Source organism: Chiloscyllium punctatum, chromosome 9, assembly GCF_047496795.1.
Source record: "Chiloscyllium punctatum isolate Juve2018m chromosome 9, sChiPun1.3, whole genome shotgun sequence".
NCBI lineage: Eukaryota > Metazoa > Chordata > Chondrichthyes > Orectolobiformes > Hemiscylliidae > Chiloscyllium > Chiloscyllium punctatum.
This window is the reverse complement of record NC_092747.1, coordinates 4,123,921-4,146,089: the sequence shown is the minus strand read 5'-3', so window position 1 is coordinate 4,146,089 and position 22,169 is coordinate 4,123,921. Positions and strand designations below refer to the sequence as shown.

General features: G+C 42.5%; 1 protein-coding gene across 8 annotated transcripts in view; it reads left to right on the top strand.

Moving 5' to 3' along the window:
• LOC140481088 (nuclear mitotic apparatus protein 1-like) overlaps positions 1 to 22,169 on the top strand; it is a 117,107-nt gene that overhangs the window by 28,328 nt on the left and 66,610 nt on the right. For 4 of the 8 annotated variants that reach the window (XM_072576741.1, XM_072576740.1, XM_072576739.1 and 1 more), the window contains exon 2: positions 13,385 to 13,453. In XM_072576741.1, the coding sequence (XP_072432842.1) occupies positions 13,412 to 13,453 (42 nt within the window). In that variant the 5' untranslated portion in view covers positions 13,385 to 13,411. Of the gene's footprint in view, positions 1 to 10,282; positions 10,480 to 11,014; positions 11,116 to 11,795; positions 11,935 to 11,962; positions 12,097 to 13,384; positions 13,454 to 22,169 lie in introns of those variants that run through there. The other 4 variants (XM_072576735.1, XM_072576734.1, XM_072576738.1 and 1 more) reach the window with 4 other exon arrangements.

Sequence of the window (22,169 nt, the reverse complement as noted above, 5' to 3'; positions counted from 1 at the left end):
GACCAATGCTGACACGATGTGCTGAGGGGCCTCATTCTATTCTTTAAAAACTTAACCTCTTGCTGGCACACAGAATTCTATCTCCATCAAAAGAAAGTGTAACCATCACCGAATGACATTCAATGGCTTTACCATCCTCCATTACATTCTGGGATTGCCACTGTCCATAGGAATGTAGGAACAGGGTTATACTAATCAATGAGATCATTGTTGATATGTGGCCGAACTCAATATCCCTGATTTTTTTTTCCTGTGAAGCAAAAGTATTATCTATCTCAGATTTAAAGTTAATTATTGATCCATTGTCCACTGCAGTTTGTGGAAGAGCGTTCCACTATTTACCATCTTTTGCATGTAGTAAGTGTTTCCTATCATCTCTCGTGAATGGTCTGGCCCTAATTCTCAGACTATGCCCCTCGTTCTAGAAACCCTGACCGCTGGAAATAATTTATCTTTATCTACATAGTCTTTTCCTGAAATTACTCCTGACTAGAAACTGACCTGGACTAGCCATCTAAGTACTGTGGCTACAAGAGCTGGTCAGAGACTGGAATTAAATGGCAAGTAACTCCACCTGATTCCCCAAACTCTGTCCAAAATCTACACGGTAGAAGTCAGAAGTTTAATGGGACACTCCACTTATTTTGATGAATGAAGTGCCAATAACTCTGAAAAAGCTTACACTCTCCAGGATAAAGCTGTCTGCTTGATTGGTATCCTATTCTCCCTCACTCCCTTCACCACTGACACACAGTGGCATTAGTGTGTACCTTCTGCAAGATACTCTGCAGCAACTCACAAGGCTCCTCCAACAACATCTTCTAAATCTGTGACCACCACCACCACCACACCCCCCCCAAACAGACAAGGACAGTAAATGTGTGGAACTACTACATGCACGTTTCCCTCCAATTCACTCTCAATCTTCACTTGGAACTATATAAGCATTTCTTAATTGTTACTGGGTCAAAATCCTGGAACTGTCTTCCTAACAGTTATACTGACGACAATTCAAGAAGGCAGCTCACCATCACCTTTTTCAAAATCAAGTTGATTTTGGTAATTAATGTTAGACCAACCAGTGATGTCCTCTGACCATGATTTTTAAAAATACGTACAGCATTGGATTGTGGGCTTTAATTGACCTTAAGAATTGGAAGGGGGTTTAAACCAATAACTGCAACTTTAGAGAAGTGCTGTCAACTAGGCCAAGTTATAAGGAGGGGAAAGTGACCCCAAGCATTTTAAAAATATTTTCTAATCAAACTGCTTAGATGTAATTACACACTTCTGGAGCAGATAAGACTTGAACCCAGTCTCCTAGTCCAGAGGCAGCGATACTGCCACTGTGCCACAAAAACTCCTGACAACAAGAACTATGACTGTTTCCGTGGCTGACTACTGACATGGTATCAGCTTTGTCAGCACTTGCAATGTTAATAAACCTCTCCCTTTGACAGTTACCATTATACACAGTATTAAGGCACCTTTCCAGACTCTTGTTTTTTTATACCTTAACATTCGAATCACTGTTCTTGTTTGTTCAGACAGCAGGTGTGATTAATGATTCTTCTGTTGTCATTTACAGCTCCTCTGGGAATATCCTCTTTCTTTAGTTATCCCAGCAAAGTAACAACTTGTATTCATGTAGTGCTTTTATCAGAGTAAAGCATCCCAAGACAGTTCACAAAAGCATTATCAAACAAATTTTGACAATGAGCCCTCTAGAGAGATATTAAATTGATGCCAGGTAGGCTTTAAAGAAATCTTAATGAGCTGAGAGGTTTGAGGAGGGAATTTCAGAACATGGGTCCCGTATGCTGGGCATTGGTGGAATGATTAAAATTAGTTGCACAAAAAACCAGAATCGGTTGTGTAGCTGGAACATGTTGCCGTGATTGAGAGGATTTGCAAATGAAGATGAGAATTTAAAAATCCAGGCTTAACTGGAGACAGTGCAGGTTAGTAAGAACAGGGGTGATGTATAAGTGAAAATTGATGCAGATTAGGACAAGGGCAGCAGAGTTTTGGATTAGGTCTGATTTATCAAGGATAGAAGTTGGGGAGCCAGCCAGGAGTGTTGGAGTAGTCAAAGTTTAGAGTTAGTAAAGGATTGTTATGAACGTTTTAACAGATGAGTGAGGCAGGGGAAAGTCAGATGGTGTAACAGAGGTGGAAGTAGGTGCTTTTAGTGATCATACAGATGTATGGTTGGATACTTCCTGCTATTTATTTTTTACCTGGCATCATTATTCCTTTATTCACTGTCATTCTTGCTTTTTGCCAAATCAGACATTTCCTTTCATTCTTTCCTCCATATCCCCCCACCTGCCAACATTTCCTGCTCTTTGTTTAGCAACTTTGCTTATAAGTTTCCCAAGTCTTTCAATTCTGACGAATGGTAATATCTGAAAAAAACGTTTCTGTCTTCACAGATGCTGCCACATCTGCTCACTGCTTTCAGCAATGTTTTGTTCACTTTTAGCATAATAGCATAGCCACACATTACTCTTAGTTGTCCTACATAGAAACATTGAACACTAGGACCAGAGGTAAGCTGTTTGGCCCATCAGGCCTGCTCTGCCATTCATTATGATTGTGGCTGATCAACCAACTCAACAGCCTATTCGTACTTTACTCCATATCCTTTGATCCTTTTATGCCCCAGTGCTATAACCAACACCTCTTTGATTTCATGCAATGTTATGGCCTCAGTTGCTTTCTGTGATTGTGAATTTCACAGGCTCACCAGACTTTGGGTAAAGAAATTTATCATCAGTCCTAAATCGTTTACTTGTATCTTTACATTGTGACCCCCTAGTTCTGGGATCCCTTGCAATTGAGAACACATTTCCTGTGTCTACCTTGTCTAGTCATAGAGTCACAGATGTATAGCATAAAACAGACCCTTTGGTCCAACTTGTCAATGCCGATCAGATATCCCAACCTAATCTAATCCCACTTGCCAGCTCCTGGGGGGGCTCATATCCCTCCAAACCCTTCCTATTCGTATACCCATCCAGATGCCTTTTAAATGTTGCAGTTGTACCAGCCTCCACCACTTCCTCTGGCAATTCATTCCATACATGCACCACCTTCTGCTTGAAAAAGTTGCATCCTTTATATAAAAGGTCCCTTTTATATCTTTCCCCTCTCGCCGTAAACTTATGCCCTCTAGTCTGGACTCCCCCACCCCAGGAAAACGACCTTGTCTATTTACCATATCCATGTCCCTCATGATTGTATAAACCTCTATAAGGTCACCCCTCAGCCTCCGACACGCCAGGGAAAACAGTCCCAGCCAATTCAACCTCTCCCGATAGCTCAAATCCTCCAACCCTGGTAACATCCTTGTAAATCTTTTCTGAACCCTTTCAAGTTTCACAACATCCTTCCGACAGGAAGGAGACCAGAATTGCATGCAACATTTCAAAAGTGGCCTAACCAATGTCCTGTACAGCCGCAACATGACCTTCCAACTCCTGTATTCAATACTCTGACCAATAAGGGAAAGCATACCAAACGCCTCCTTCACTATCCTATCTACCTGTAATTCCACTTTCAAGGAACTATGAACCTGCAATCCAAGATCTCTTTGTTCAGCAACACTCCCTAGGACCTTTCCATTAAATATTAAGTCCTGCTAAGATTTGCCTTCCCAAAATGCAGCACCTCTTATTTATCTAAATTAAACTCCATCTGCCACTCCTGAGCCCATTAGCCCATCTGATCAAGATCCCATTGTAATCTGAGGTAACCTTCTTCGCTGTCCACTACATTTCCAATTTTGGTGTCATCTGCAACTCTTCTGCTCACATCCAAATCTCTTATATAAATGATGAAAAGTAGTGGACCCAGCACTGATCCACTGGTCACAGGCTTCCAGTCTGAAAAACAAGCGTCCACCACCACCCTCTGTCTTCTACCTTCAAGCCAGTTCTGTATCCAAATGGCTATTTCTCCCTGTATTCTGAGATATAACCTTGCTAACCAGTCTCCCATGGGGAACCTTTTCGAACGCCTTACCGAAGTCCATATAGGTTACGTCTACTGCTCTGCCCTCATCAATCCTTTTTGTTACTGCTTCAAAACAGTCAATCAGATTTGTGAGACATGATTTCCCACGCACAAAGCCATGTCCCTAATCAGTCCTTGCCTTTCCAAATACATGTACATCCTGTCCCTCAGGATTCCTTCCAACAACTTGCCCACCACTGACGTCAAGTTCACCAGTCTATAGTTCCCTAGCTTGTTGTTACCACCTTACCTAAATAGTGGCACCACATTAGCCAACATACAGTCTTCTGGCACCTCCCCTGTGACTATCGGTGATACAAATATCTCAGCAAGGGGTCCAGCAATCAATTCCCTTGCTTCCCACAGAGTTTCAGGGTACACCTGATCAGGTCCTGGGGATTTATCCAGCTTTATGCATTTCAAGATATCCAGCACTTCCTCCTTTGTAATATGAATATTTTTCAAGATTTCCTCTATTTCCCTACATTCTATATTTGCCATGTCCTTCTCCACAGTAAACACTGATGCAAAATTCTCATTTCATATGTCTGTAAGTTTGCTCGCTAAGCTTGAAGATTTGTTTTCAGACATTTTGTCACCATGCTAGGTAATATCTTTGGTGAGTGTCTACAGTGAAACGATGGTGGTATGTCCCGCTTCTCTGTTAATCGGTCTTGGTTCCTTAAGGTGCATGGTGTCATTTCCGGTTCTTTTTCTCAAGGGAACGTAGATAGGATCTAAATCAATGTATTTATTGATTGAGTTCTGGTTAGAATGCCATGCCTCTCTGAATTTTCGTGCGTGTCTTTGTTTGCCTGTTCTAGGATGTGTGTTGTCCCAGTCATTTAGTATGTCTCCCCCCGTCTCCTGCGGCTCCACACGAAGGCTGCCTTGCTGATCTTTAAGGGGCCCTATTCTCTCCCTAGTTACCTTTTTGTCCTTAATGTATTTGTAAAACCTCTTTGGATCGTTTTAATTCTGCTTGCTAAAGAATTCTCATTCTTTTTGCCCACTTGATTTCCTTAAGTATACTCCTACTGCCTTTATACTCTTCTAAAGGTTCACTCGATCCCTCCTGTCTATACCTGACGTATGCTTCCTTCTTTTTCTTAACCAAAACCTCAATTTCTCTAGTCATCCAGCATTCCCTAAATCTATCAGCCTTCCCTTCACCCTAATGGGTATATACTGTCTCTGGACTCTCGTTATCTCATTTCTGAAGGCTTCCCATTTTCCAGCTGTCCCTTTACATGTGAACATCTGCCCCCAGTCAGCTTTTGAAAGTTCTTGTTTAATACCATCAAAATTAGCCTTCCTCCAATTTAGAACTTCAACTTTTAGATCTGGTCTATCCTTTTCCATCACTATTTTAAAATTAATAGAATTATGATCCCAAAATGCTCTCCCACAGACACCTCAGTCACCTGCCCTGCCTTATTTCCCAAGAGTATGTTAAGTTTTGCACATTCTCTCATAAGTACATCCACATACTAAATCTGAAAATTTTCTTGTGCACACTTAACAGATTCCTCTCCATCTAAACCCTTAACCCTATGGCAGTCCCAGTCTATGTTTGGAAAGTTAAAATCCCCTACCTATTATTTTAACAGAAAACTGAAATCTCCTTTCAAATTTTCTTTCTCAACTTCCCTGCTGCCAATGCAGGGGTTGATAATAAAATCCCAATAAAGTGATCATCCCAGAATTGTAGGTTTCAGAGATCCCTCCTGATTCTTCTGAACTCCAGCAAATATAATCTGAACCAATTCAACTTCTTTCAGTCTCAACATACCAGGGATCAGTCTGGTAACACTGCCATACCCCTTCTATAGCAAAAACATCCTCCCTTGAATAAAGAAACCAAAAGTGCGCACAATATTCCAGGCGTTATTTCACCAAGGCCCTGTATGACTGCAGCAAGACATTTCTATTCCTTTATTCAAATCCTCTTGTTATGAAGACCAACGTACCAGTTAATGTCTTGAGTTGCTTATCTTCAGCAACTGGTGCATAAGGACAACCAGGTCTCATTGCACATTTCCCTTTCTCAATTTGTAGCTGTTCAACCATTAGTATATTGCCTCCTTGTATTTGCAAAATATGTGCATAATCTCATATTTATCCAAATACTGCATCTGCAAAAATTTGTCGACTTGTTCAAATTGCACTGAAGCTTGTCTGCACTCTCCTCACATCTAATCCTCCCATTCAGCTTTGTGTCATCTAAGTTGGAGATACTACATTTAATTTGCTCATTCAAATCATTAATATATATTGTGAATAACAGATCCTAGCACTGATCCCTGTGGCGCCCCATAGTCACTGCCTGTAGTTTGGAAAAAGACCCTACTCTTTGTTTCCTGTCTACCACCAATTTTCTAACCAGGTCAATACACTACCCATAAGGTAAAAACAATTATAAAAATAATGACTGCAGATGCTGGATACCAGATTCTGGATGAGCGGCGCTGGAAGAGCACAGCAATTCAGGCAGCTTCCGAGGAGCAGTAAAATTGACATTTCGGGCAAAAGCCCTTCATCAGGAATACAGGCAGACAGCCTGAAGGTTGGAGAGATAAGTTACCCATAATCCCATGCACTTTAATTTTAGATACTAATGTCTTCCACTGGACTTTGTCAAAAACCTTCTGAAAGTCCAAATAAACCACATTAACTGGCTATACCTCAATTCCAATAGTTGCATCCTTGAAGAACTCTAGTAGATTTGACTAGCATAATTTCCCTTTCGTAAATCCATGATGACTCTGTTTGATCTTGTCATTGTTTTCCAAATGGTTAGCAAATATTTATTTGCTTTTATGGACTCTAGCACCTTTATGGACCGACATTTACTATAAACCCACAGTTTCCATGGCTACCTGGACTACACCTCCTTCCACCCTGTACCCTGCAAAAACTCCATCCTGTTTTCCCAATTCCGTTGCATCTGTTGTGATGAGGAGATGTTCCATTCGCAAACATCTCCGATGTCCTCCTATTTCAAACAATGGTTCCCCCCCCACCCCACAACCCATATAATAAAGGTAGGGTCCTCTTTGTCCTCACTTTCTACCCCACCAGCCTCTGCGTCCAACGGATCATCCTCAAACACTTCTGCCAACTCCAGTTAGACCCTACCACTTCCCCATCCCTCTCTGCCACAAGGACCGTTCCCTTTGCCACTCCTTGATTCATGCTACACTGTCCACCAACTCCTCCAAACTCCCGATACCACCTTCTGCAAACGAAAAAGATGAAACAGCTGCTCCTCCACCTCCCTCCCCTCCATCCAGAACGCCAAACAGTCCTTCTGGGTGAAACAGAGGTTCACCTGTATCTCCTCTAACCTCAGCTACTGCATCTGATGCTCCCAATGTGGTCTTCTCTACATCAGTGAGACCAAACGTAAACTAAGTGAACGTTTTACCAAGAATCTTTGCCAAGCCTAAAAGGGTCAGCATGGCCTCCCAGTCACTGCCCATTTTAATTCTCTCTCTCACTCCCTTCCCGACTGTCCACCTTTGGCCTCCTCCATTGCCAGAGTGAATCAGACCACAGATTGGAGGAACAACATCTCCTCTTCTGCCTGGGCAGCTGACAGCCCAGAGGACTTAACATTGAGTTCTCCAATTTCAAATAACCTTCCCACCCATACCGCGCCTCCCTTTCCAGCCTTGCCTCCTCCCTTCTGTTCCACCTCCTGACCCTTTCTTTCAGCTACTAATCTGATTCATTCCTCCCATCGACCAACCAGGTCGTATCCATCTATCACTGCCTCACCATTCCACTACCCCTACTGCGTATCTGTAGCTCCCCCTACCTCCACCTCAAGTCCTGAAGAAGGGTTATACCTGAAATGTTGACTCTTCTACCTCCTGATGATGCCAGGCTTGCTGTGTTCTTCCAGCCTCCTGTTTGCCTACTCTAGCATTTTCCTCAACCTGACGTCAGGCTTGACTGGTCTATACTTGCCAGTTTTTTTTCTCTGTCTTCTGTTTTGAATAGAGTGATTATATAGCTATTCTGCAATCTTCAGAACTATTTGAGTCTATAGAATCTTGGGAGATGACCACCGATGCATACATTACTTCTAAAGCCATTTTTTTTAAAGTACTCTGGGATGTATGTTATCAGGCCTTGGAGATTTATCAGTATTCAATCCCATCAATTTCCCCACCCCCTATTAGCACTGATTTCCTTCAGATCCTCCTCACTAAACCCAGTGTTTCGCAATATTTCTGGTGTGTTATTTGTGTCCAACTTTTGTGAATGCAGAACCAAAGATCAAAGCAATCCAGTCCCTGTGCAGAAACCAGAGGTGAAATTGGTTTGTTTACGGAGTTAGTGTGACCTTCCAGGATGTGTGAACGTTATCAATGTTGTCTTCATGTGTAACCAATAACCATGCCTAAATCAATTGGATCAGTATCATTAGTGGATCTCGCCCCCCCGCCCCCCCAAAAAGACATTGACTTCAAACTTTCATCCTCTTGTTGATTCGTTCCTGCCCACAAACAATCAAATTTGGTGAATCTGGTTTTGTAATGAGTTTAAAATCACACAACACCAAGTTATAGGAGAAAGTGAGGACTGCAAATGCTAGAGATCAAAGTTGAGAGTGTGGTGCTGGAAAAGCACAGCAAGTCAGGCAGCATCCGACGCGCAGGAGCATCGATGTTTCGGGCATAAGCCCTTCATCAGGAATTCTGATGAAAGGCTTATGCTTGAAACATCGATTCTCCTGCACCTCAGATGCTGCCTGACCTGCTATGCTTTTCCAGCATCACACTTGACTCTGATCTGCAGTCCTCACTAAGTGTTGGTCAACAAAATAAAAATGTTGGTATCATGGTATGTAGAGTTGGGATACAGAATACCCATGATCTCGTGGAATTGTGGAACAGATTCAAGGGGCTGAATGGCTCCATATTATAGCAGTGAGTAAGTGCATCCTGAATTTAAAAGAAGCTGTGTATAAATATGAAAAAGGCCCGAAATTGTTTTGTTGAATATTTCATTAGAAAAAAATCACTTGAATGTGCACTTGAGATGCTGTAACCTACAGGGTTACAGACCAAGGCCTGCTAGATGGGATTAAGTTAGAATAAAATTTTTGTCCAACATGAACAGTGAGCCAAATTGCCCCTCTCCATTTCATAAACTATTCTATGTTTCCATGTAAGTATTTTCTTTTTATATACTTGACATCTGTGCCTGTTAATGTCCTGCTGTGTCAAAAAATCAACTTGTGCAGCTTTCATATTCTATCTGTTGTAAGGGATTCATGTACCTGTTTCAGTGAGATTAAATGATCTGGGAATTTCATATGGAAATAAACGGCGTATCTACAAAAATTGCTTTATAAAATATAATCAAATAGGTGATAATCGAACTAGAGTGAAATGCTGTGCTTTGTTCTGATTTTTGCAGCATTGATTTTGTAAAGGGGAGGGACGTGACATGGTTTTAATGATTGTATTGCACAGCTTTTTATGGGCTAGGCACTATGATGGGATAAACAGAGGTCTAAGTGAGAGGAATTGGTCATTCAATCCCCTCGAACCTGTTCTAACATTAAATAAGGTCTGATCTACCTTGATTACCTTCCCAAATATGTCAATTCTCTTCCTGTCCAAAAATCCATTGATTTCAATATGTTCAAAGTTGAAGCATCTATGGTGCACTTAGATGGAGAATTCTAAAGAACCTTGGTCCTTTTGGGTGAAGAAACTTTTCACCTTCGTCCTAAATTATCAACCCCCTTCCAACTGTAATTAACTGCTGATGAGGAAGATGGGGTGGGTGGGAGCGGCGAAGTGAGAATAAAGAAATAACTTGCAATTATGTTATCACGACCTCAACCTCAAGACACTCTAAAGCACTTGACAGTTACTCAGTAATTTTTGACGTGTATTACTGTTGCGAAGCCAATTTATGGAACATTAATGACTGCATAATGGCGAGGCTACTGATCAGGAGAATGGTTACCACTCTACTCTTGAATGTAGTTATTTTGGGATCATTTATACCAACCAGAGTACAGACCAGGCCCCACTTTAACATGTCAGTCTAAAAGGTGGCACCTCCGATAGTGTAGCACCCTGTCTGTGTTGCTGTGGGTGTCAGCTTTGATAGCCTTGACCAGGCTTCGAAGCCAGAGCATCCTGAGTCGCAGTTGACCGTGATAAACCAGTGAACCAAGCCTGGGGTAAGCTTGAGAGAACTGGGAAAAAGAGATAGGGGAAGCAATAAGCGACGTAACAGGAAGTGGAAGCGCTGCCAGTAGCGGCAGTCGAGAAGGATTTATTGTTTTCTTATTTTTAGGTGAAAGTGGTATTCTTTTCCAGCCCCTCTTTATCACAAGAGAGCACAAAAGGAAGCACTTGTGGGCGGGGTTGAGAGTGGGACAGAAACTTTAATGGAAGGAGGAGGATTTGCAGACAGACGAGACACTTTGTAGCGGTGAGCAGCGTATCCAGAGGGAAGGATTGTTACCTGGAGCAGTTATTGCGGATTGCAGTCCGGCTCCAGCGTCTCTCTCTCTATCTCTCTCTCTCACATTCTCTCTTTCTCCAGCTTTTGATACCGAGGGGCCATCGCACTTCATCCCCTACTCCCCAAGCCTTGCGTTTATTTATTCATGCGTGGACTTCATTATCGCAAAAAAAAGTCTCTTGTTTGAAACAAGCCCAGGCTGTTGGCCCAGCTCCTGTTTGTTTTCTACTCCCGTTTTACATATGAATCCAGTTTGATTTCATATAAAACTGGTAAATTCCCTCATCTTTGTTTTTTTTTTGGGGGATCATATTTTGTAAAAGGGATTCTTGTTTCCAATCAAAGTGAGCTGGGAGTCAAGGCCTTGCAGCAGCAGCTGTTGTTGTCTCTCCATTTTGTGCAGGAGCGCAATTTAGGTTTTCTTGAGAAAACACTCCGGCATTTTCGTTCACCCGTTTATTTTTAATGAACTGCTGCGCGCGCGCACATTGTGCCCTAACCTTAAATATAGGCGCAATGTTTGACCGCACCCTTGTTTGAGACAAGAGGGTCATCTCTACAGGAAACAGGGAAAGGAATGCGGCCTCTGATGCCGGCGCGACGGTGAGAGGGAGATTAGCTGAGAGGTTCTCCTGAACTGTGGCCTCTGCAACTTTTGTCCTGTCTCTTGTTGCCGGGGGGGGGGGGCGGGGGGGAGGGGAGGTCGATACTGTTGGAGAGGGAGGCCCCTTTATTCTGGCGGCGTCTCAGACAGGCCTCAGTGGCTGCCTTCTGCAAACTGCATAATGTAACCCCAAACCATCAGCGTTTTAATTTTAGGATTGTTTGTTTTAAAGCTCTAATCCTTGCACGGGGGAGGATGAGAAGTGTGACTGTCAATAGCAACAGTGATATTTATTACCCATAACTAACAAATGTGACATTCTAGTCCCTTTACTCGTTCTGAGGGGCTTGTTAGACCACTTGAGGGTAGTTAAAGCTCCAGCAGCTTGGTGCATGATTGACATCAGAATTCCAGACTATGCAACTATGGCTAGTGTCCTTTTAAGTTAACCTGTTAGGTTTTGATGTCACTCCCATCAGCTTCATTTTACTGAAAGGATGTTTTTAACTCCATATTTTCAGAAAAATACACTTTGAATTGAGAATTACACTTGAACTCTCAAACAAGTATAACTCATTAACTCATTCTCAGTATTGTTAATTTAGGCCTCGATTATTCGTCCAGTATTCTAACCACCACACTACTGTGTCTGTTTTGTGAATGTGGTCTTTTACTGCAGCCACGAATTTGTAGAGAAATCATTTGCATGTATGCAGTACCTTCATAGCAACAGGACATCCCGAAGAACTTTGCAACCGATGATTTATGATGTCGGGGTTTCAGGAGTGTTTGGAGGCATTACAACTTCGACACAGCTGGTTTGCATTTGCTTTTGTTTCTCCTACCCGCCCAGACATTCTTGCAGCAGTGTATTAAGTTGAGGATATCTTTTTATGTTCGAGAGAGGAGTCAACTTGGTTTCAAATTTATATAATGCGATACCTGCAACTGGAATTTTTCTTCTGCATTTGATTCATTGTGTAAGTCCAGTCCATTTAAAACAATTCCGGATGTGTTTCAGCTTTATTTTTCAACCCCTCTTAAGGCTGTGCTTTGTCCAGGAGGGTATGTTTATTTTGATGCTGCAGCACCTTCATGAAATGTGAGTGACCCACACTTACTTCAGTGAGGTTTCAGGTAATCTCTTGCACAGGGAGTTGATGTCTAGGGCTAACATTGGAGGTATTTTCAAATCAACCTGTTCAGAGATGTTATTACATGACTCTGGAGTGAATGTGACTTGAACTCATTTGCCTGGTTCAGAAATAGGGACACTGCCACTGCACCAGAAACATCTCTGGGACTGCTGACCACTGAATTAACAGCAGCAGTTGGCAGGTCTGTAACAGAGACAGCAACAGAGGAAATTTATATAGTGCCTTTATTAGAATAAAGTGTCTCAAAAGTGCTTCATGTGAATAAGCTCCAAATTTTGACCAAACTGTTCCTTGGATGCTGCCTGATCTGCGCTTTTCCAGCAACACATTTTCAGCTCTGATCTCCAGCATCTGTAGTCCTCACTTTCTCCTCCAAATTTTGACCCTCAACTTGAAGAGAAAATTTGACATGAGACATTGGGATAGGTGACAAAGCTTGATAAATGAGGTCAAGGTTTAAGGAGCATCTTAAAAATGCAGGATGTTGTTGTAAAGTGAGACATTGCTGACATATTTTAGTTTGCACTCGACAGAACAAACCTGCCAAATTTCAAATGATCGCAACAGTTTGTTACAGAAAAATTTTACATTCATTCTCCATGGCAAGCCCCAACCAATCAGCACCCTTTTTTTTCCCTTTTGTATAAATTGATTATATCCTTTTGAAATTAGGCATTCTTGCCTTTGTTCTGATGATTGCAAATTAACTTGGCAACATGCCTGTCTGTTTTGCAAGATTCAAGTATCTGAGGGGATGATAGACGGAGTTTCAAGAAGACCATTTAAAAGTTTTGTGTCCAGGCGGTTGCAGGCAAGCCACTGTTTTAAAGTAGTGGATATTTTGAGGCCAGAATTGGGAATGGACATAGCTCTCAAAACTTGAATGGTTGGAGTCTTTTCGCAAGGTGCAAGCCAAACCATCATTCGTATTATTTTATCTTTCATATGATAAGACAAGCTATTCACTGCAACAGGTGTCTGTTAAGGGGCATTCTGGTGAAAGGTTTTTATTGAAATTCTCCTGCAGTAACTGCAACCAACTTTTGGTCCACTGTGACAGTCTGTACATCTATGTCCCCTGTAGCTGAATCGTTTTGTCCTTTATTTCCAGGTCACCTCTTGAGTAAAGCTACACAGAATGGCAGTGCACAGGACGAAGGCTGAGGCCTTGGTGAAATGGGTAAGAAAGGTTCCTTGTAATATTGTGTTTTTTAAAGCCATGTGGCTGTTTCACTTGGAGTTTGTGTGCTTGGTCAGATGGCTCCTTTGTCCCTTTCTGAGACGGAGCGTTACTCTACTCAAACTGCTCTACTGCATAAACACACAACACAGAAACCGACCAGTCTATCTTGTATGCTGTGCTGATGTTTAAACTTCTTGTGAACCTCCTCTCATTGATCACCTTATCCTCTCACCATATCTTTCAACAATTTTTCTTTTTGGTGCCTGTTGAGTTTCATTTTGAAGCCCCTAAACAATTTATAGAGTCATAGAGATGTATAGCATGGAAACAGACCCTTCAGTCCAACCTGTCCATGCCAATCAGATATCCCAACCCAATCTAGTCCCACCTGCCAGTACCTGGCCTATATCCCTCCAAGCCCTTCCTATTCGTATACCCATCCAGATGCCTTTTAAATGTTGCAATTGTACCAGCCTCCACCACATCCTCTGGCAGCTCATTCCATACACGTATCACCCTCTGCATGAAAGGTTGCCCCTTAGGTCTCTTTTATATCTTTCCCCTCTCACCCTAAACCGATGCTGTCTAGTTCTGGACTCCCTGACCCCAGAGAAAAGACTTTGTCTATCTATCCTATTCATGCCCCTCATGATTTTATAAACCTCTACAAGGACACCCCTCAGCCTCTGACGGTCCAGGAAAAACAGCCCCAGTCTATTCAACCTCTCCCTATAGCTCAAATCCTCCAACTTTGGCAACATCCTTGTTAATCTTTTCTGAACCCTTTCAAGTTTCACAGCATCTTTCCAATAGGAAGGAGACCAGAATTGCACGCAGTTCTCCAACAGTGGACTAACCGATGTCTTGTATAGCTGCAACATGACCTCCCAACTCGTGTACTGGATACTCTGACCAATAAAGGAAAGCATACCAAAAGCTGCCTTCACTATCCTTTCTACTGCGACTCCACTTTCAAGGAGCTATGAACCTGCACTCCAAGGTCTCTTTGTTCAGCAACACTCCCTAGGACCTTTCCATTAAATATTAAGTCCTGCTAAGATTTGCTTTCCCAAAATGCAGCACCTCGCATTTATCTGAATTAAACTCGATCTGCCACTTCTCAGCTGATTGGCCCATCTGGTCCAGATCCTGTTGTAATCTGAAGTAACCTCCTTCACTGTCCACGACACCTCCAATTTTGATGTCATCTGCAAACTTACTGTACCTCTTAAGCTCACAACCAAATCATTCATGTAAATGATGAAAAGTAGTGCACCCAGCATCGATCCTTGTGGCACTCCACTGGTCACAGGCCTCCAGTCTGAAAAACAACTCTCCACCGCCACTGTATTCTACCTGTGAGCCAGTTCCGTATCCAAATGGCTACTTCTCCCTGTATTCCATGAGATCTAACCTTGCTAACCAGTCTCCCATAAAGAACCTTGTTGAACACCTTACTGCAGTCCAGATAGATCATATCTACCGCTCTGCCCTCATCGATTCTCTTTATTACTTCTTTGAAAAACTCAATCACGTTTGTGAGACATGATTTCCCATGCACAAAGCCATGTTGACTCTTTAATCAGTCCTTGCCTTTCCAAATGCATGCACATCTTGTCCCTCAGGATTCTCTCCAACAATTTGCCCACCAGCAATGTCAGGCTCACCAGTCTATAGTTCCCTAGCTTGTCGTTACTACCTTACTTGAATAGTGGCACTACATTAGCCAACCTCCAGTCTTCTGGCACCTCACCTGTGACTATCGATGGTACAAATATCTGAGGCCTAACAATCACTTCCCTAGCTTCCCACAGTGTTCTAGGGTACATCTGATCAGGTCCTGGGAATCTATCCACTTTTTGTGTTTCAAGACATCCAGTACTTTTCCTTCTCTGTAATATGAACATTTTTCAAGATGTCACCATCTATTTATCTACATTCTATATCATTCATCTCCTTTTTCGCAGTAAATACTGATGCCGAATACTCGTTTAGCATCTCTTCCATCTCCTCCTGCTCCACACAAAGGCCGCCTTGCTGATCTTTGAAGTGCCCTACTCTCTTCCCAAGTTACCCTTTTGTCCTTCATGTATTTGTAAAAAGCTTTTGGATTCTCCTTAACTCTTATTTGCCAAAGCTATATCATGACTCTTTTTTTTTGCCCTCCTGATTTCCCTCTTAAGTATACTCGTCCTGCCTTTATACTCTTCTAAGGAGTCACTCGATCTATCCTGTCTATACCTGACATATATGCTTCCTTCTTTTTCTTAACCAAACCCTCAATTTCTTTAGTCATCCAGCATTTCCTATACCTACCAGCCATTCCTTTCACCCGGACAGGAATATACTTTCTCTGGATTCTCATTTCTGAAGGCTTCCCATTTTCCAGCCTTCCCTTTAACTGTGAACATCTGCCTCCAATCAGCTTTCAAAAGCTCTTGCATAATATGGTCAAAATTGGCCTTTCTCCAGTTTAGAACTTCAACTTTTAGATCTGATCTATCCTTTTCCATCACTATTTTAAACTAATAGAATTTTGGACGCTGGCCCCAAAATGCTCCCCCACTGACACCTCAGTCACCTGCCCTGCCTTATTTCCCAAGAGTAGGTCAAGTTTTGCACCTTCTGTAGTAGGTACAAGGACATACTGAATCAGAAAATTTTCTTATACACACTTAACAAATTCTTTTCCATCTAACCCCTTAATACTATGGCAGTCCAAGTCTGTTTGGAAAGATAAAATCCCCTACCACAACCACCATATTATTCTTAGAGATAACTGAGTCTCCTTACAAATTTGTTTCTCAATTTCCCTCTGACTATTAGGGGGGATTTATAATACAATCCCAATAAGGTGATCATCCCTTTCTTATTTCTCAGCTCCACCAAAATACCTTCCCTGGATGTATTTCCAGAAATGTCCTCCCTCAGTACAACTGTAATGCTATCTCTTATCAAAACCTCCATCCCCCCCATCTCTCTCACCTATCTTTCTGTCATTCCTGTAGCATTTGTGTCCTGGAACATTAAGCTGCCAGTCCTTCCATCCCTGAGTCACATTTGTGTAAATTGCTATAATATCCCAGTCCCATGTTCCTAACCATGCCCTGAGTTCATCTGCCTTCCCTATTAGGCCTCTTGCATTGAAATAAATGCAGTTTAATTTATCAGTCCTACCTTTGTTCTCTGCTTTTTTTTTTGCCTGCCCTGACTGTTTGACTCACACCCTTTCCCAACTGTACGTGTCTCAGATTGATCTCTTTCCTCACTATCTCCCTGGGTCCCACTGCCCCACTTTGCTATTTTAAATCCTCCCAAGCAGCTCCAGCAAATCGCTCTGCCAGTATATTCGTGCGCTTCCAATTTAGGTGCAATCCATCCTTGTTGTACAGGTCACTTTTACCCCAAAAGAGCCTCCAATGATTAAAACATTTGAATCCTTCTCCCATACACCAGCTACTCAGCCATACATTCATCTGCTCTATTCTCCTATTCCTGCCCTCACTAGCTCATAGCACTGGGAGTAATCCAGATATTACTACTCTCGAGGACCCCCTTTTTAATTTCCTGCCTAAGTCGTTGTCATCTCCCTTCAGAATCTCAACCTTTTTCCCTTCGTATGTCGTTGGTTCCAATGTATACAATGACCTCCTGCTGGCCCCTCTCCCCTTTTGAGAACATTCTGCACCCTCTCTGAGACATCCTTGATCCTGGCACCAGGGAAGCAACACACCATTCTGATTTTTCGCTGCTGGCCACAGAAATGTCTGTATTTACCACGGACTAGAGAGTCACCGAACACAATTGATCTCTTGGAACCTGACGTACCCCTCATTACATTGAGCCAAGCTTGGTTGTTTGTGCTCCGTTCCCCTGAGAATCCATCACCCTCCTCCTATATTTTCCAAAACAGCGTATTTCTTTGCTCCAACTATTTGCCCTGGTGGTGAGTCCTGCATTCTAACTACTGAGTAAAACAATTCCACTACCGGATTTGTTCAGAACTCTGTGCTTCTGACCTCACCCTTTTGGATTTTCACACAAGTGGGCGCATTCTCCACAAATCTCTGTTACTATAATCATACATGATTTTGAGGGTCCACATCAGGCCTGCTTTGAATCTCTTGTTTTGAAAGAAAAATGCCCAATCTCATTAATTTTTCCTGATAAGTTGAAATCTCTCAGCTCTGGTATCAACTTTTGTCATTTTTTGTTGTTCTCTCTCCATTGTCCAAGTTCTTTTTTATAATCTGGACTCCACAACAAATGCATAGCAGTCTTCGTGTGTCATCAGACCCAGGAGTTGAGCTGTATGTTGAAGACTCAGATAGCTTTTGAGGCTGGACCTTTATGTGTATTCAAGGCTGAGATAGACTGATTTTTAATCAGCAAGGGAATAGAAGGTTATGGGGAAAAGGTGGGAAAGTGGAGTTGAGGATTATTTGATCAACCATGATATATAGTTCTCCTGTATCTTTTATCTTCTGTCTACATGTTGTAACTATGAATGGACACAGGGATAATGCAGAAAAATGGTGTTGAAGATGATGATCAGTCTTGATCTCATTGAAGAATGAAGTGGGCCGAGTAGACTTAATGGTGTACTACTGTTCCTATTTCTTCTGATAATATAATCTTATACTTCTGAAGTTTATGTAACTAAAAGTTAATGCTTGTCTGGCTTTTAATTTCCATGTAGAATTTTGACACTTAAGAGTCAGAGAGGTGTACAGTATGAATACAGACCCTTCAGTCCAACTCATCCATGCCGACCAGATATCCCAACCCAATCTAGTCCCACCGCCAGCACCCGGCCCATATCCCTCCAATTCCTTCCTATTCATATACCCATCCAGATGCCGTTTAAATGTTGCAATTGTGCTAGCCTCTACCACTTTCTCTGTTAGCCCATTCCACACACTCACCACCCTCTACGTGAAATATTTGTCTCTTGGGTCTCTCTTATCTTTCCCCCCTCACTCTAAACCTATACCCTAGAGTTCTGGACTCCCTCCGCCCCAGGGAAAATACCTTATCTATTTGTCCTATCCATATCCCTCATGATTTTATAAACCTCTACAAGGACACCCCTGAGCCTCTGACGCTCCAGGGAAAGCAGCCCTAGCCTATTCACCCTCTCCCTCCAGTTTAAATCCTGCAACCCTGGCAACATCCTTGTAAATCTTTTCTGACCCATTTCAAGTTTCACAACATCTTTCCGATCGGAAGGAGACCAGAATTGCATGCAGTATTCCAACAGTGGCCTAACCAATGTCCTGTACAGCCGCAACATGACCTCCCAACTCCTGTATTCAATACTCTGACCAATAAAGGAAAGCATACCAAACACCTTCACTATCCTATCTACCTGCGACTCCACTTTCAAGGAGCTATGAACCTGCACTCCAAGGTCTCTTTGTTCAGCAACACTCCCTAGGACCTTTCCATTAAATATTAAGTCCTGCTAAGATTTGCTTTCCCAAAATGCAGAACCTCGCATTTATCCGAATTAAACTCCATCTGCCACTTCTCAGCCCATTGGGTCAAGATCCTGTTGTAATCTGAGGGAACCCTCTTCGCTGTCAACTACACCTCCAATTTTGGTGTCATCTGCAAGCTTACTACCTATACCCCTTAAGCTTACATCCAAATCATTTATATAAATGATGAAAAGTAGTGGACCCAAAACCGCACTGTACTGGTCATAGGCCTCCAGTCTGAAAAACAGACAGGCCAGATCTAAAAGTTGAAGTTCTCACTTGGAGAAAGGCCAATTTTGACAGTGTTAGGCAAGAACTTTCAAACGCTGACTGGGGGCAGATGGTCGCAGGTAAAGGGACGACTGGAAAATGACTCAAATGAGATAACGAGAGTCCAGAGACGGTATATTCCTGTTAGGGTGAAAGGAATCGTTGGTAGGTATAGGGAATGCGGGGTGACCAGAGAAATTAAGGGTTTGATTAAGAAAAAGAAGGAAGCATATGTTAGGTATAGACAGGATAGATCGAGTGAATCTTTAGAGGATCAAGGCAGTAGGAGCATACTTAAGAGGGATATCAGGAGGGCAAAAAGGGTATATGAGATAGCTTTGGCAAATAGAATTAAGGAGAATCCAAAAGTTTTTACAAATACATTAAGGACAAAAGGGTAACTAGGGAGACAATAGGGCCCCTCAAACGTCAGCAAGGCGGCCTTTGTGTGGAGCCGCAGGAAATGGGGGAGATGCTGAACAAGTATTTTGCATCGTTGTTTACTGGGGAAAAGACTGTTCACGTTTTCTCATCTGTATCCCTAGATTCCTTTTGTGCTTTTACCCCTTTCAGTTTCATACTTCCGTTGTGCAGGTGATGTTTCAATCTTTTTCAATTAAAATGCCTTTTCTCACATTTCTGTGTTAAGAGTTAGTTTGCTTCTTAACTGCCTGGTCAAAAATTTCTTGCACCTTGTTGCGTTGTACCTTGGTGTGTGCTGCAGACTTTCAGTCCAGCCTATTCTCTGAAAAATTTGGTTTGGTGAAGAGATCATCCAGCCGAGCACAACTTGTCTGGGGAGAAATAAAATACAGTTCCTCTGCTCTCTATCGTCGATGTTTCCTAATTATTCCAGGATTTGTTCCATAACCCTACTCAGATTTCAAGTGTCCATTCCTTTTTTTTCTGTGTGAAGAATTTATTGAATCCCTCTAGTGTGGAAGCAGGCCATATAGCCCATCAAGTCCACATTGACCCTCTGAAGAGCACTTGTCCCCCAATCCTTGTAACCCTATATTTCTCATAGCTAATCCACCTAGCCTGCACCTCCCTGGACACTATGGGGCAATTTGGCATGACCGGTCCACCTAACCTGCACATCTTTGGATTGTATGAGGAAGCCGAACCGTGCAGAGGAAATCCACACAGACGCTGGGAGAATGCGCAAACTCCACACAGACAGTCACCCGAGGATGGAATTGAACCCGGGTCCCCAGTGCTGTGAGGTAGCAGTGCTAACAACTGAGCCATCCTGCTGCCCAAATTACTACTACACTTAATCCGTTTTAACACCAGGAACTTGTGGCAGTTTGCTGCATTGCTTTGAAGAATTACATTTTCGCTTTGTGTTTCCAAGATTCAAAGTATTCAAGAAGTTACTTGATGGAGCACTATTAGATTAGATTAGATTACTTACAGTGTGGAAACAGGCCCTTCGGCCCAACAAGTTCACACCGACCCGCCGAAGCGCAACCCACCCAGACCCCTACATCTACCCCTTACCTAACACTACGGGCAATTTCGCATGGCCAATTCACCTAACCTGCACATCTTTGGACTGTGGGAGGAAACCGGAGCACCCAGAGGAAACCCACGCAGACACGGGGAGAATGTGCAAACTCCACACAGTCAGTCGCCTGAGGCGGGAATTGAACCCAGGTCTCTGGCGCTGTGAGGCAGCAGTGCTAACCACTGTGCCACCGTGCCGCCTGAGTTGAGTTGAGTTGGAGCTTCTGCAGTATTGTATCGAAATTACAGCAAATGAACAGTCCATTCACCCCAACAGATCTATCTTGTTTATAGTTCACACACGTTCTCCTCCATTGAACCCTTTCCCCAACTTTTTCTCTGAAGGATTTATCCAGCTTCCCCTTAAACATATCTATATTAGGCAAAACTGCAGAGGCTGGAAATCAGCGTCCAGATTAGAGTGGTGCTGGAAGAGCATAGCAGGTCAGGCAGCATTCGAGGAGCAGGAAAATCAATGTTTCGGGCACAAGCCCTTCATCAGGAATCTAACATTTCTATGTTATTCAATTCAGCAACTCCCTATGGTAACAATTCTGCATTGTCACTAGTCTCTGGAAAGTTTGTCAGGAATTTCTATTTGGATTTGTTGGTGACTGTTATAATGTCCCTTATTTCTGCATTCATTCACAAGTTAAATGCTCTTTTTCTCTCTTTCTTTCTCTCTCTCTCTCTCTCTCTCTGTCTTTTTTCAGTCATCATTGTGGAAAACTCTATCTGGGTCAAGCTTTGTGCTTCAGTTTTCCCCTTTTCAAAATAAAAATGGTAAAGGTCATCAAATCTCCTTAAAGCCTTACAAGGAATTCCAATTGTTCCCTTTTGACGACATCATTGCAGCTGTCTTCAGCTGCTCCAGCCTGGGTTATCTCAATGACTGCACATATTCTGATGATTCACTTACCCTGGTTTATGGAAATTGAACTAGAGCACAACTCCAGCTTACACAGAAAGCGAGCTTCAAGTCAGAAATGCACCTGGTTTTGTTTCCTGAGATTTAATCTTGCTTAGCTTCACAGAAAATAGACAGAGTTTTATTCACCTTCTCTCTCAGCTGAACTGAGCAATTAATGTCATGCGGACTCTTCTGATGTTGCACAACTCTGAGGACTTTTCCTGAACATTCAATTCCAACATTTAACTATCTCCTAGAGAACCTTCCTTAAATCTGACTGCTACCCAACTGCTCTTGACTTCTTACTCTGCTCTCAACCGAATTATTGTTTTCCTTCGTAGGTTCTGATTTAAAAAAAGCCAGTGGCTCTCAGTCACCTTCTCAGCAATGCAGCTTAACAGTTCTTTTCTTCACAGAGACTACTTCCATTGACTGACCAGAGAACTGTTCTTCTTTTGACCTTGATTTGTTTTCAGTGACCTATTGAAAACCCTACAAAAGTCTCACTGCTATTCTGAGGCATTATTGAAATTAACTAATATTT